This window comes from Heptranchias perlo, chromosome 6, assembly GCF_035084215.1.
Source record: "Heptranchias perlo isolate sHepPer1 chromosome 6, sHepPer1.hap1, whole genome shotgun sequence".
Classification (NCBI taxonomy): domain Eukaryota; kingdom Metazoa; phylum Chordata; class Chondrichthyes; order Hexanchiformes; family Hexanchidae; genus Heptranchias; species Heptranchias perlo.
Genome location: NC_090330.1, coordinates 52,157,936 through 52,173,469, shown reverse-complemented (window position 1 = coordinate 52,173,469; position 15,534 = coordinate 52,157,936). Strand labels below are relative to the sequence as shown.

General features: G+C 41.3%; 1 protein-coding gene across 6 annotated transcripts in view; it reads left to right on the top strand.

Annotated features, from left to right (window-relative positions):
• Window positions 1–15,534, top strand: part of sytl2a (synaptotagmin-like 2a) — a 156,596-nt gene that overhangs the window by 86,735 nt on the left and 54,327 nt on the right. For all 6 annotated transcript variants that reach the window (XM_067986277.1, XM_067986276.1, XM_067986275.1 and 3 more), the window contains exons 5-6: window positions 8,522–8,600; window positions 13,002–13,113. In XM_067986277.1, the coding sequence (XP_067842378.1) occupies window positions 8,522–8,600; window positions 13,002–13,113 (191 nt within the window). The remainder of the gene's footprint in view (window positions 1–8,521; window positions 8,601–13,001; window positions 13,114–15,534) is intronic.

Here is a 15,534-nt window from a genome sequence, read left to right as displayed (position 1 = left end):
GTACCATTCTAGTAAATCTCCTCTGCTCCCTCTCTATGGCCTTGAAATCCTTCCTAAAGTGTGGTGCCGAAAATTGGACACAATACCCCAGCTATGGCCTAACCAGTGATTAATAAAGGTCTAGCATAACTTCCTTGCTTTTGTACTTTATGCCTCTGTTTATAAAGCCAAGGATCATGTATGCTTTTTTAATAGTCTTCTCAACTTGTCTTGCCACCATCAAAGATTTGTGCACATAAACCCCCAGGTCTCTGTTCCTGCACCATTTAGTTTATATTGCCTCTCCTCATTTTTCCTACCAAAATGTATTACTTCACGCTTCTCTGTGTTAAATTTCATGTGCCATGTGTCTGCCCATTTCACCAGTCTGTCTATGTTCTCCTCAAGTCTGTTACTTTCCTCCACATTGATTACTACATTTCCAAGCTTCGTGTCATCTGCAAACTTTGAAATTATGCCCTGTATACCCAAGCCCAGGTCATTAACATATATCAAAAAGAGCAGTGGTCCTGTTACCGACCCCTGGGGGACACCACTGTATAATTCCCTCCGGTCTGAAAAACAACTGTTCACCACTACTCTCTGCTTTCTTTCTTTTAGCCAATTTTGTATCCATGCTGCCGCTGCGCCTTTAATCCCATGGGCTTCAATTTTGCTAATAAGTCTATTATGTGGTTCTTTATCAAATGCCTTTTGAAAGGCCATATACACAACATCAACCTCTCTACCTTCATCAACCCTTTCCGTTACTTCACCAAAGGAGGTGCTTGAGCTCTAACTAGATAGTGGATGCAAATGCACTGAACGAAATGGCTCCTAATTTATTATTAAGTTAGCAAGCCACATTGGAGTGGGATAGAATAGACGGAGATTTACTTTGCAGCTGACTTTAATCTAACTATCCCAAGTGTACTGGACGCTGACACTGGGCACCTAAAACGTGTTCCATTCTCCAATACTGTTTTATAATTTGTATAACAACAATAACAATTCGCATATATACAGCATCACAGGAGTGTAATCAAACAAAGTTTGACACCGAGCCACATGAGATATTAGGACGTGACCAAAAGCTTGGTCAAAGAGGTAGGTTTTAAGAAGCGTCTTAAAGGAGGAGAGCGAGGTAGCGAGGCAGAGAGGTTTAGGAAGGGAATTCCAGAATTTAGGGCCTAGGCAGCTGAAGGCACAGCCGCCAATGGTGGAGTGATTGAAATCGGGGATGCGCAAGCGGCAAGAATTGGAGGAACGCAGAGATCTCGGACGGTTGTAGGGCTGAAGAAGGTTACAGAATTAGGGAGAGGCGAGGCCATGGAGGGATTTGAAAACCAGGTCAGTGAGTACAGAGGTTATGGGAGTACTGGACTTGGTGCGTGTTCGGATACAGGCAGCAGAGTTTTGGATGAGCTCAGGTTTATAGAGGGTGGAAGATGGGAGTCCGACCAGGAGAGCATTGGAATAGTCAAGTTTAGAGGTAACAAAGGCATGGATGAGGGTTTCAGCAGCAGATGCGCTGAGGCAGGGGCGGAGACAGGCGATGTTGCAGAGGTGGAAGTAGGCGGTCTTGGTGATGGAGCGGATGTGTGGTCGGAAGCTTATCTCAGTCAAACTGGATGCCAAGGTTGCGAACGGTCTGGTTTAGCCTCAAACAAAGACCTCCATCATAAGGTCGGAAATGGGGGTGTTCGCTGATGATTGCACAGTGTTCAGTTCCATTCGCAACCCCTCAGATAATGAAGCAGTCCATGCCTGCATGCAGCAAGACCAGGACAACATCCAGGCTTGGGCTGATAAGTGGCAAGTAACATTCGCTCCAGACAAGTGCCAGGCAATGCCCATCTCCAACAAGAGAGAGTCTAACCACCTCCCCTTGACATTCAACGGCATTACCATCGCCAAATCCCCCACCATCAACATCTAGGGGGTCACCATTGACCAGAAACTTAACTGGACCAGCCACATAAATACTGTGGCTACAAGAGCAGGTCAGAGGCTGGGTATTCTGCGGTGAGTGACTCACCTCCTGACTCCCCAAAGCCTTTCCATCATCTACAAGGCACAAGTCAGGAGTGTGATGGAATACTCTCCACTTGCCTGCATGAGTGCAACTCCAACAACACTCAAGAAGCTCAACACCATCCACGACAAAGCAACCTACTTGATTGGCACCCCATCCACCACCATAAACATTCACTCCCTTCACCACCGATGCACCGTGGCTGCAGTGTGTACCATCCACAGGATGCACTGCAGCAACTCACCAAGGCTTCTTCGACAGCACCTCCCAAACCCACGATCTCTACCACCTAGAATGGCAATGGCAGCAGGCACATGGGAACAACATCACCTGCACGTTCCCCTCCAAGTCACACACCATCCCGACTTGGAAATATATTGTCGTTCCTTCATCGTCGCTGGGTCAAAATCCTGGCACTCCCTACCTATCAGCACTGTGGGAGAACCTTCACCACACGGACTGCAGCAGTTCAAGAAGGCGGCTCACCACCACCTTCTCGAGGGCAATTAGGGATGGGCAATAAATGCTGGCCTTGCCAGCGACGCACACATTCCTTGAACGAATTTTTAAAAAAGAGGCTTCACACACCAGTGGCCAGGGAGAGGGATGGAGTCGGTGGTTACGGAATGGAGTTTGTGGCGGGGACCGAAGGCAGTGGCTACAGACTTCCCAAGAGTTAGTTGGAGGAAATTTTTGCTCATCCAGTACTAGATGTCGGACAAGCAGTGTGACAATGACAAATCAGAGACATTGGAGGTGTCGAGAGAGGTGGTGGTGAGGTAGAGCTGGCTGTCGTCAGCGTACATGTGGAACCTGAAATTGTATTTTCAGATGATGTCGCTGAGGGGCAGCATATCGATGCGAAATAGAATCATAGAAAGGCTACAGCATGCAAGGAGGCCATTCGGCCAATCGAGTCCATGCCGGCTCTATGCAAGAGCAATCCACTTAGTTGCACTCTCCGGCCCTTTTCCTGTAGCCCTGCAAATTTCTTCCTTTCAACTACTTATCCACTTTGCTTTTGAAGGCCATGATTGAATCTACCTCCACCACCCCCTTGGGCAGTGCATACCAGAACCTAACCAATTGCTATGTAAAAAAAAAAATTCCTACTGTCACCTTTGGTTCTTTTGCCAATCGCCTTAAATCTATGTCCTCTGGTCCTTGAACCTTCCACCAATGGGAACAGTTTCTCTCTATCTACTCTGTCTAGACCCTTCATGATTTTGAATACCTTTATCAAATCTCCTGGCAACCTTCTCTGTTCTAAGGAGAACAACCCCAGCTTCTCCAGTCTATCCAGGTAACTGAAGTCCCTCATCCCTGGAATCATTCTAGTCAATCTCTTCTGCACCCTCTCTAAGGCCTTCACATCTTTCCTAAAGTGCGGTGCCCAGAACTGGACACAATATTCCAGTTGTGGCCGAATCAGTGTTTTATAAAGGTTCATCGTGACTTCCATAATTTTATGCTCTGTGCTTCTATTTATAAAGCCCAGGATCCCATATGCTTTTTTACCCACTTTTTCAACCTGCCCTGCCACTTGCAACAATTTGTGCACATATACCCCCAGATCTCTCTGTTCTTGTGCCTCTTTGAGTTGTGCCTGCTAGCTTATATTGCCTCTCCTTGTTCTTCCTACTGAAATGTATCACTTCACATTTTTCTGAATTAAATTTCATCTGCCATGTGTTCGCCCATGCCACCAGCCTGTCTATATCCTCTTGAACTCTGTTACTATCCTCCTCACTGTTTACTACCCTTCCAAGTTTTGTGTCATCTGCAAATTTTGAAATTGTGCCCTGTACACCCAAGTCCAAGTCCAAGTCATTAATATATATCAAGAAAAACAGTGGTCCCAGCATTGACCCCTGGGGAACACCATCGTGCACCTCCCTCCAGTCCGAAAAACAACCGTTCACCACTACTCCCTGTTTCCTGTCCCTTAGCCAATATTGTATCCAAGTTGCTACTGCCCCCTTTATTCCATGGACCGCAATCTTGATGATAAGCCTACCGCGCGGCTCTTTATCAAACTCCTTTTGAAAGTCCATATATACCACATCAACTGCATTGCCCTCATCTACCCTCTCTGTTACCTCATCAAAAAACTCTATCAGGTTAGTTATAGCCGATTTGCCTTTAACAAATCCATGCTGGCTTTCCCTAATCAATCCACCCTCATCTAAGTGACTGTTAATTCTGTCCCGGCTTATCGTTTCTAGAAGTTTCCCCACCACTGAGGTTAAACTGACTGGCCTATAGTTGCTGGGTTTATCCTTACACCATTTTTTGAACAAGGGTGTAACATTTGCAATTCTTCAGTTCACTGGCACCACCCCCGTATTTACGGATGTTTGGAAGATTATGGCCAGTACCTCCGCAATTTCCACCCTTATTTCCCTCAGCAACCTTGGATGCACCCCATCTGGACCGGGTGATTTATCTACTTTAAGTACAGCTAGCCTTTCAAGTATCTCTTCATGAATTTTTAGCCCATCCAGTATCTCAACTATATCTTCCTTTATCAAAACTGTGGCAGCATCTTCTTCCTTGGTAAAGACAGATGCAAAGTACTCATTTAGTACCTCATCCATCCCCTCTGCCTCAATGAGTAGATCTCCTTTATGGTCTCTAATCAGCCCCACCCCTCCTCTTGCTACCTGTTTACATGCCTGTAGAAGACTTTTGGATTCCCTTTCATGTTGGCTGCCAGTCTATTCTCATACTCTCTCTTTGCCCCTCTTATTTCCTTTTTCACTTCCCCTCTGAATTTTCTATATTCTGCCTGGTTCTCACTTGCGCTATCAACCTGATATCTGTCATACGCCCCTTTTTTCAGTTTAATCTTACTCACTATCTCTTTTGTCATCCAGGGAGCTCTGGCTTTAGTTGCCCTACCTTTCTGCCTCATGGGAATGTGCCTAGACTGTACCCGAACCATCTCCTCCTTAAAGGCCGCCCACTGTTCAATTACAGTTTTGCCTGCCAATCTTTGATTCCAGTTTTCCCGGGCCAGATCTGTTCTCATCCCATTGAAATTGGCCCTCCTCCAATTGAGTATTTTTACTTTAGTGTGGTCCGTGTCCTTTTCCATAGCTCTTCCAAACCTCATGACATTATGATCGCTTCTCCCTAAATGCTCTCCCACTGACACTTGCTCTACTTGGCCCACCTCATTCCCTAGAACCAAGTCCACCAATGCCTCCCTCCTCATTGGACCAGAAACGTACTGGTTAAGAAAGTTATCCTGAAAACATTTCAAAAATTCCTCCCCCACTTTGAAGTATTGTTTCAAATATACTGCATTAAGCTATATACTGTAAGATGTACAAAGAGACCGAAGTATCTTTTTGCCTGGTGGACTTGTGTTGGTCTATTGAAGAGACTATTGTTGGGAGGTATAGTGGGGGGAAAAAGCTCTCTGATTTATTCGAGCTTAAAGCCCATTTCAATATTGAATATGGTGCAACAAGATGAGCTACTAAGCAGTTAGGATATTGTGTTAATGATTTAGGTCTGCTGAACAAGCAATTCCTGGGCTAGTTTAACATGTCTTTTATATATAAAAAAGTGTCAGTGAGGTGCTGTATTTCATTTTTTTTTCAAAAATGATTTCTAGGATGTATTGAAAAATTAGTTTGACTTTTCCAATGGTTTAGTACAAATAAAAGTAAGCTGTAAATCTGCCCGGATTTGTAGTAGGATCCAGTAGGACTCTTTAAATTCTCAAAGGCCTTGACATTACAATGTGGAATAATGGCATGTACTTGCTTAGTGAATTCATTTGAAATTCCTCTATATACCCATCACAGCGAGCAGCAGGGGTTGCTTGTAAGCCAAGACAAAATGCGCTTGTGATCAGGATGCAAGTGGGATAATTTAGGATAACTTGTCTGTTAGACCTTAAAACAACCTATAAAACAGCCTCAGTTATGTATTTTAAAACTTTTTAAAAAATCATTTGAATCTAGAATAGTCAAACTTATTTCATTACGTTTATAGAGGTTGAAGAGAAGTAATAGAAAAGTATAACTATAAAATTAATTCTAACCCTAAACGTATTGCTTTAAAAATACAACTAAGGTTTCTTGCTGAAGATGTGTTCATCTAACTACTTATATTGAACTTGTAAGTGGGTCTTGTGTCTAGTCAGTTTCATGTCAGTTTTCCAGATCTCTACCTCTGCAAGAAGAAGTGTGGAACCCAATGAAGCACCAAAATTGTGTGAAAACATGTCCAGGTGAATGTGCCTACTTGAGGCTAATGATAGACATTAATAATGGCACAAAATAGTATGAACACTTTAAGCTTCTGCATAATGTGAACTTTTCAGGGTGGGAATAGTTGATCTGAATCAACTCTAGCATAATTGAATTTTCTTACAAATTCATTATTCCGACAAATCTGAAACAAGAATCTGTGGTTCAAAAACTAGGTAATGGGCATTATACTGTCTGTTATGTGCTTCAATGGGACCATTTTCCACATCAGTAGTTGGCAACTGTGCTATGTGCATAATATGATGTGTTCTTTAGTTTCCAATGTCCTCTTTAAGTGCTGCTTTTTATAGTGTGTTTGTTTTTATTTGTGATAAATCAGTGGTAAACAGGCACTTATCAAGTGTGAACCAATTTTTGACAACGTTAATGTTCTTTAAAAGGGTTACAGCGCACCTTGGCATTACTTTGTGGGTATGCTGCAATGTACCATAGTACAACACAGAATACAACTGGTTAATCTATAAAAGACATTTTTGCATTGAATATATAATACATTTGAGACTAGTTAGACGTCTTTTGTAACCAAAGGTTGTTTTTTAATGGGCATGCCACGTGGCATGTGAGGGATTTGAGGCTGCACTAGTTTTGTCTTTTTCTGTGGCCTTTCACACTGATGCACAGATCTTAGAAATGGCAACCTGTGAGCTTTAAGCTTTATTGGACAATAATTGCAAACTTTAGTTAGGTAATGTTTGCCTGCTTTCCCAACAAATCAGGTGAGCTTATTGTTAGTCGAGGATATGATCTTATGGCTCAGTATTTAAGCAAATAACTCCAGCAAACAAGATTTTTACGGACCAAATGCAAATGAGGAATGCTCTAAAATTCATCATATAAGTCACATTTTCATATCTATTTTCAGAACTTTCAAGCATAGTGGGATGACTTGTGCATTGCAGGAATTGACGAGGGTTTTTTTTTCCTTTTTTTTATGCCTGAAACCACTTTGTTCAACCATAATGTCACCTCTGTTGGAAAGTTTTTTTTTATTCGTTCATGGGATGTGGGCATCGCTGGCAAGGCCAGCATTTATTGCCCATCCCTAATTGCCCCGGAGAAGGTGGTGGTGAGCCGCCTTCTTGAACCGCTGCAGTCCTTATGGTGAAGGTTCTCCCACGGTGCCGTTAGTTAGGGAGTTCCAGGATTTTGACCCAGTGACGATGAAGGAACGGCGATATATTTCCAAGTTGGGATGGTGTGTTAGGGTGGGGGATGGGGTGCCAATCAAGCGGGCTGCTTTGTCCTGGATGGTGTCGAGCTTCTTGAGTGTTGTTGGAGCTGCACTCATCCAGGCAAGTGGAGAATATTCCATCACACTCCTGACTTGTGCCTTGTAGACGGTGGAAAGGCTTTGGGGAGTCAGGAGGTGAGTCACTCGCCGCAGAATACCCAGCCTCTGACCTGCTCTTGTAGCCACAGTATTTATGTGGGTGGTCCAGTTAATTTTCTGGTCAATGGTGACCCCCAGGATGTTGATGGTGGGGGATTCGGCGATGGTAATGCCGTTGAATGTCAAGGGGAGGTGGTTAGACTCTCTCTTGTTGGAGATGGTCATTGCCTGGCACTTGTCTGGCGTGAATGTTACTTGCCACTTATCAGCCCAAGCCTGGATGTTGTCCAGGTCTTGCTGCATGCAGGCATGGACTGCTTCATTATCTGAGGGGTAGTGATTGGAACTGAACACTGTGCAATCATCAGTGAACATCCCCATTTCTGACCTTATGGAGAGAAGGTCATTGATGAAGCAGCTGAAGATGGTTGGGCCTAGGACACTGCCCTGAGGAACTCCTGCAGCATTGTCCTGGGGCTGAGATGATTGGCCTCCAACAACCACTACTATCTTCCTTTGTGCTAGGTATGACTCCAGCCACTGGAGAGTGCTCACTGGAGTGGTTGTTGAGTGAGGACTGGATCAAGCTCTGATGTGATGCCTTATATGGTTGACTATCCTAATGACGCTGTTTGTACTCATTCCTGAAGAATGGTTATTTGGACATGGAATTGGAGGGCAGTAGGTGTCCATGAAACCATATACCAGCAAAAATAATTGACTTCAGGAGAGGAAAAAAATTGGGAGGAGGAAATGTTTAACAAAAATACACTAGATAGCTCATTTTAGAAAAATTTAATAAATTGAATTACATTGTTACTTTTTATACAATGACAGTGAGATAGGTATTTTATGGGCTGCTTTTTGATAATACATAAACTTTTCCCTTTTCAGTGCAACTTCACAAACAAATAACAGAGCTCCTGAACAACAGCAACAGACACCAAGGCAGACCTCTCTTTCACCAGGAAAGGTATGTTTCATCATAATGACTCAGACTCTTCCGCTTCAAATGTAGTATGTGATTAAAAAAAAATGAGATGCACATTACATCAGTGTAAGGTTATGCACCCAAAAGAAACTGAAATGTGAAATGACCATTAAGATCCCAGCAATAAACCTGCATGGCGCATTGTAATCGACGGGTATTTCAAATGCTTTCTGAGGAGCTGGCTGTTCAGAACATTTCAATATTCATTTCTGGGAGTTGAAAGGAACCAATTCCATCCCAGACAGATGGTATGAAATTCTTCTCCATTTGGCCGCAACAGGTCTGAGTCAGCAGTCTCATCCTGAAGAACATGTCATAAAAGTGCTCGTTATTCTGCACTACTCACTCCAGATCTGTAATGTAGGAAATGTGAGAGAAGCCTATACACTAGAATGAAGCCCTCATCTGAGTTTGCTAAGGGAACACTATTGTATCTGATCTGTAAATAACTAACTCTTGCATTACATCTGAAGAGCAGAAATATTCAACATTTCAACACCATCATTGTTCTGCTTGATAGCCACAAATGCCCAAAAGAATAATTTAAAAATATGTCAGTCGTTTTACATTCCAGAATGCTTTTATATAGTGTCAGCTTTGGCTCTGTGGTTGCACTTTTGCCTCCAAGTCAGTTGGTTGTTGTTTTCGAGCCGAAGACTTTTGAGTGCATAATCTAGGCTGACACTTCAGTGCAGCACTGAAGGAGTGCTGTACCGTCGGAGACGCTGTATTTCATGTGAGATGTTAACTAAGGCCTTGTCTGTCTGTTTAGTTGGATGTAATGGATTGCACGGCATTATTTGAAGAAGAGCAAGATAGGTCTCCCATTGGTCCTGCCAATACTTATTCCTCAACCAACACCACCAAAACAGATTTAACTGGTCATTTATCTTCTTGCTGTGCTCAAATTGGGTCCACATTTGCCTGCATAACAACAGTGACTACACATCAAATGTAATTCAGTGGCCGTGAAGTGCTATGCAACATGCTGAGGGAATGAAAGGTGCAATATAAATCCAAGTTCTTCTCTTACAGGGCCTTACATCTGCATTACAAGTACTGCTGTAAATTTAAATTTTAAATTAATATATAAGTGATCATTATTCAAAAGTAGTTTTCTTGTTTACAAAGTAAAATGACCATTCTAGTAAATGTGTGATTTGATGCTGCACGAAAACAGACAAAGGGGGTGTGGTAAATAAAAATATCTATAATCAATGAAACTGAGAATGTTATAATTTTGTGGTGCTAAATTTATTTGATTTATTTGATCCTAACTATAATCTTTCAAAGTTCTCTAGATTCAGGAACTGTCCCTCTGGATTGGAAAATTGCACATGTCACTCCGCTTTTTAAGAAAGGAGAGACAGGGAAACCGGGGAATTATAGACCAGTTAGCCTAACATCTGTTGTGGGGAAATTGCTGGAGTCTATAATTAAGGATAGGGTGACTGAACACCTCGAGAATTTTCAGTTAATCAGGGAGAGCCAGCATGGATTTGTGAAAGGTAGATCGTGCCTGACAAACCTGATTGAATTTTTTGAAGAGGTGACTAAAGTAGTGGACAGGGGAATGTCAATGGATGTTATTTATATGGACTTCCAGAAGGCATTTGATAAGGTCCCACATAAGAGACTGTTAGCTAAGTTAGAAGCCCATGGAATCGAGGGAAAAGTACGGACTTGGTTAGGAAATTGGCTGAGTGAAAGGCGACAGAGAGTAGGGATAATGGGTAAGTATTCACATTGGCAGGATGTGACTAGTGGAGTCCCGCAGGGATCTGTCTTGGGGCCTCAATTATTCACAATATTTATTAATGACTTAGATGAAGGCATAGAAAGTCTCATTTGCCGATGACACAAAGATTGGTGGCATTTTAAGCAGTGTAGATGAAAATGTAAAATTACAAAGGGATATTGATAGATTAGGTGAATGGGCAAAATTGTGGCAAATGGAATTCAATGGAGACAAATGTGAGGTCATCCACTTTGGATCAAAAAATGATAGAACAGGGTACTTTCTAAATGGTAAAAAGTTAAAAACTGTGGATGTCCAAAGGGACTTAGGGGTTCAGGTACATAGATCATTGAAGTGTCATGAACAGGTGCATAAAATAATCAAGAAGGCTACAGGAATGCTGGCCTTTATATCTAGAGTACAAGGGGGCAGAAGTTATGCTGCAGCCATACAAAACCCTGGTTAGACCGCACCTGGAGTACTGTGAGCAGTTCTGGGCACCGCACCTTCGGAAGGACATATTGGCCTTGGAGGGAGTGCAGCGTAGGTTTACTAGAATGATACCCGGACTTCAAGGGTTAAGTTACAAGGAGAGATTACACAAATTGGGGTTGTATTCTCTGGAGTTTCGAAGGTTAAGGGATGATCTGATCGAAGTTTATAAGATATTAAGGGGAACGGATAGGGTGGATAGAGAGAAACTATTTCCGCTGGTTGGGGATTCTAGGAGTAGGGGGCAGAGTCTAAAAATTAGAGCCAGACCTTTCAGGAGTGAGATTAGAAAACATTTCTACACACAAAGGGTTGTAGAAGTTTGGAACTCTCTTCCGCAAACGACAATTGATACTAGCTCAATTGCTAAATTTAAATGTGAGATAGATAGCTTTTTGGCAACCAAAGGTATTAAGGGATATGGGCCAAAGGCAGGTATATGGAGCTAGATCACAGATCATCCATGATCTTATCAAATGGCGGAGCAGGTACGAGGGGCTGAATGGCCTACTCCTGTTCCTATGTTCCTATTTAATTACAAAGCAATCCCACTTACTCCAACTTAAAGCATTTGCATTCATGTTTATGTTGTGTCATAGCAAGTGTGTAATTTTGTAGTCATTTTTAATCTTGACAACTGGAAGGAAGGAGAGATGTGTTACACTTTTGGGTTCTTTTACCTTTTTTACTTTAGATTTTTTTTTGGCTTCTAGATTTTGGATTACCCTCCTATGTGAGTTCCAGCTCCCTAAATCCTCAAGATTGTTTTCACTTGCCCTGATATTTTGGTAAAATATTGTGACGTGCCTGGAATAATGTATAAAGAACATTTATTCTAGCCATTAATGAAACCGTATGGATGAATAAACAGATAAGGGTAAAATTGAAACTAAAGAAAAAGGCATACACTAATTACACAGACAATAATAGAGAGGATGACAAAAGGGAATACGAAGAGATTAGGAAAAAAGTCAAAAAAACAATTAGGAAAGCAAAGATGAACTACGAAATTAAATTATCAAGGAATATAAAAAGAAATAGAAAAATATTCTACATGCAGATAAATAACAAAAGAAAAATCAGAATAGGGATAGGGCCACTAAGGGATGCACAAGATAAACTCACAGGTAATGACAGCAAAATGGCAGAAATATTGAATCGTTTCTTTGCTTCAGTATTTACTAGGGCGACTAACAAGGTGGGCATGACATTAGAAGGAGAGAGAAGAGGCGATCAAAAAAGATATAAAAACATTTAAGATAGAAAGGGGGGGAAGATAATTGATAAACTAATCAAACTTAGGGAGGATAAGACCCCTGGTCCGGATGGATTGCATCCGCGAATATTAAAAGAAATTAGGGAGGAGATATGTATGTGTGTATATGTATATATGTGTGTGTGTATATACCAGAGGACTGGTAGACAGCTAGTGTTATTCACCTATTACAAAAGGGAGGTAGAGCAAGTCCAGGGAATTATAGGTAACTCACGGTAATAATCCTGAGATTACCACCCTTGAGGTCCTATTTTCTAATTTAGCTCTTAACTTCTGATACTCCTTCAGCAGGACCTCCTCCCTTTTTTTTCTATGTCATTGGTTCTAACATGGACTACGACAACTGGATCTTCCCCTCTACCCCCCCCCCCACCCCCTCCTCCGCCTTCCATATTCCTTTCCAGCCGCATCAAGATATCCCTTACCCTTGCATCAGGTAACCAACACACCCTTCGGGACTCTCGACCATGGCTGCAGTAAATCCCTTACGTCAAGTTACACCAAAGCTACAGCATAGAAATAGGCCATTCAGCCCAACTGTTCTATGCCGGCGTTCATGCTCCACAAGAGCCTCCTCCCTCCCTACTTCATCTAACCGTAGCAGGATACCCTTCTATTCCTTTCTCCCTCATGTGCTTATCTAGCTTTCCCTTAAATGCATCTTCTGCACCTTCTCCATTTCTAAAGAATTGAGCTGATAATACTTTTAATCTAGTTGGACTCTTAGGTATTAGCAAACAATTTATCTGTAACCAAACTGAATTTGTGCTGCTGTCACCACCATTTGATACATTTCTTCTATGTTTCTGTTTTTAACAAAAAATGTGTCTGTTAAATGAGTCACAAACCTTAAATGATTGCAAAAATTATTTTTCAGCAAAGAGAAAATCCATTCAACAAATCATTTTTGGCAGATGATATTCCAAATGGAGGAGAGAGACCACTGCTATCTGCTGGAACACAGTCAACATCTATGACTCCTGTAGGGGGTAATTACCAATAAACCATTTAGAAAGATGAAATATTCACGTTGCAGAGAATATCATCTTTTTCGAACGGCATCCTATTGTTTTGGGTTGGTCCGTGGATTCTCCACAATTTGGTGACATTTTCTCTGAGTTGGACGGCTTGAGGTATATCAACATCTATTGGTGGGTGGAGGTGAGCCAGATTACCAGCCTTGGCAGGTATCAGAAATAGCAACATCCCATAATGCTTACTGCAGCCATAGGGCCACTAACATCAGGTCCTTAAAGATAATTTGATAATTTTCAGCATTGTAGATAACTGTAATTCTGTCCAGTAACATCACTGGAGTGAGTATAATGCATGTGCTTTTCAATGCTGAGTATGAATCCAGTGTAGAGCTATTGTATTAACACTATTAACAAGATTTTAAAAAGGCTGACTCCTTTGTTCAGTTGCAACCATTTATAATAAACACTCAGAAGCTTCTTGTAAGGAGGGTTACATTTAGTGCTCGATGAGCTAACCAAAAGATCACAAATTACATTAATATCATTCCCAATATTTTTATTTTCAAGTGTACAATATCACAATACAAAAGGTTCCAGACCAGAGGACGATTGTTCTGTCTCATAAATATTAAAGGGTTACTGCATACCACATAAGATGGTAAATTTTAGCCCTTATTTAAACATAATCCTTTGGGTGCTCTGAACCTGTGGTGCTCTGCTGTGACGGTGTCCAGCTTACAACATTGCATTTATTTGATTAACTTGGAAATATTTTGAACCACAGTTCAATGGAAAATCTATAGAAAATATGCTAAATTCAAATTACCCATTCACTGGTGGTGACAAAATATAAAGTATGAAGATTTATTGCAATGGTAGAAGGGTGCCAGATATTGATTAATATTTCTGATATCAAATAGATATATGTTTTTAAAAAAAAATAAATCAAATTGTTTCCATCTCTTAGCTATTTTGTGGGAGGAAATTCCAGCAATAAGTCATTTTGAATATTCAACAAAAGACTGGGCTTGTGAATAAAATGTCAAAATTTGTTTTTAAACTGAGTAAATTTACTCTTTGAATTACCTTATCACATTGAACATGTTCATAATGCAATTTTGTTTTTAAAGAAAATTGACCTGCAAGTTATAGTTTTTGGAATTCAGCTCCAATAAAATTCATTATTGAGCTGGTCACAGAAATATGACGCTATGGAAAAGCTTGATAAGTAAACATTCTGAAAAATGACATTATGCATTTATCAGAACTTAAATGTTAACAGTTGTGTGCCAAAATAATTAGAAACTGTGGTAGGAAGGCAACTCGCAAGGTTTCTCTGCTATTCTGTAACTGATCATGAAGAGCTTACAAGGCTGTATTCTCTAATTTATAATGAGAATGAGTTACCTAATGAATGTTGGAGAATTATGACTCTATGTAAATCTACCTTTTTCTAATTAAACAATGTTCATACACTTTCCATCGGGATGAATAGAACATGGTTTGCCAAAGTTAGCTCTCCATCTATTTTTTCCCCAGCATTTTCAAACAATAACTAACTTTGTGAGGGCAAGAAGTTAATGGGGACTGTTCCCTCTCTTCAATGACCATGTTTATTTGGCTAAAAGGTTATGGAGACTTGTCCCTTTTAAAAGTAAAGAGCAGAGGAGTGGAAATTTTTTTTGATTGACCCAAGTTTTTATATATAAATTATTTTGTTAATGAATGAGCTGAAGGTTTTAAATAATAAGAACATAAGAAATAGGAGCGGGAGTGAGCCAAACGGCCCCTCGAGCCTGCTCCGCCATTCCGTAAGATTGTGGCTGATCTTCTACCTTAATTCCGCTTTCCCGCCCTATCCCCATAGCCCTTGATTCCCTTACTGTCCATAAATCTATCAATCTCAGTCTTTATTACACTCAATCAGCATCCACAGCCCTCTGGGGCAGAGAATTCCAGAGATTCACAACTCTCTTTGTGAAGATATTTTTCCTCTTTTTAATCCTAAATGGCTGACTCACTATCTATAGACTATGACCCTTAATTCTAGACTCTCCAGCCAAGGGAAACAGCCTCTCAGCAACTACCCTGTCGAGCCTTCTAAGAATTTTATACATTTCAATGAGATCACCTCTCATTCTTCTAAACTCCAGAGAATATAGGCCAATTCTACTCCTCATAGGACAACCCTCTCATCCCAGGAATCAATCTCATGAATCTTCGTTGCACCCCCCTCTAAGGCAAGTATACCCTTCCTTAGGTAAGGAGACCAAAACTGTACACAATACTCCAAGTGTGATCTCACCAGATCCCTGTATAGGAACATAGGAACAGGAGTAGGCCATTTAGCCCCTTGAGCCTTTTCCACCATTCAGTGAGCTCATGGCTGATCTATGACCTAACTCCGTATACCTGCCTTACCCCCATATCCCT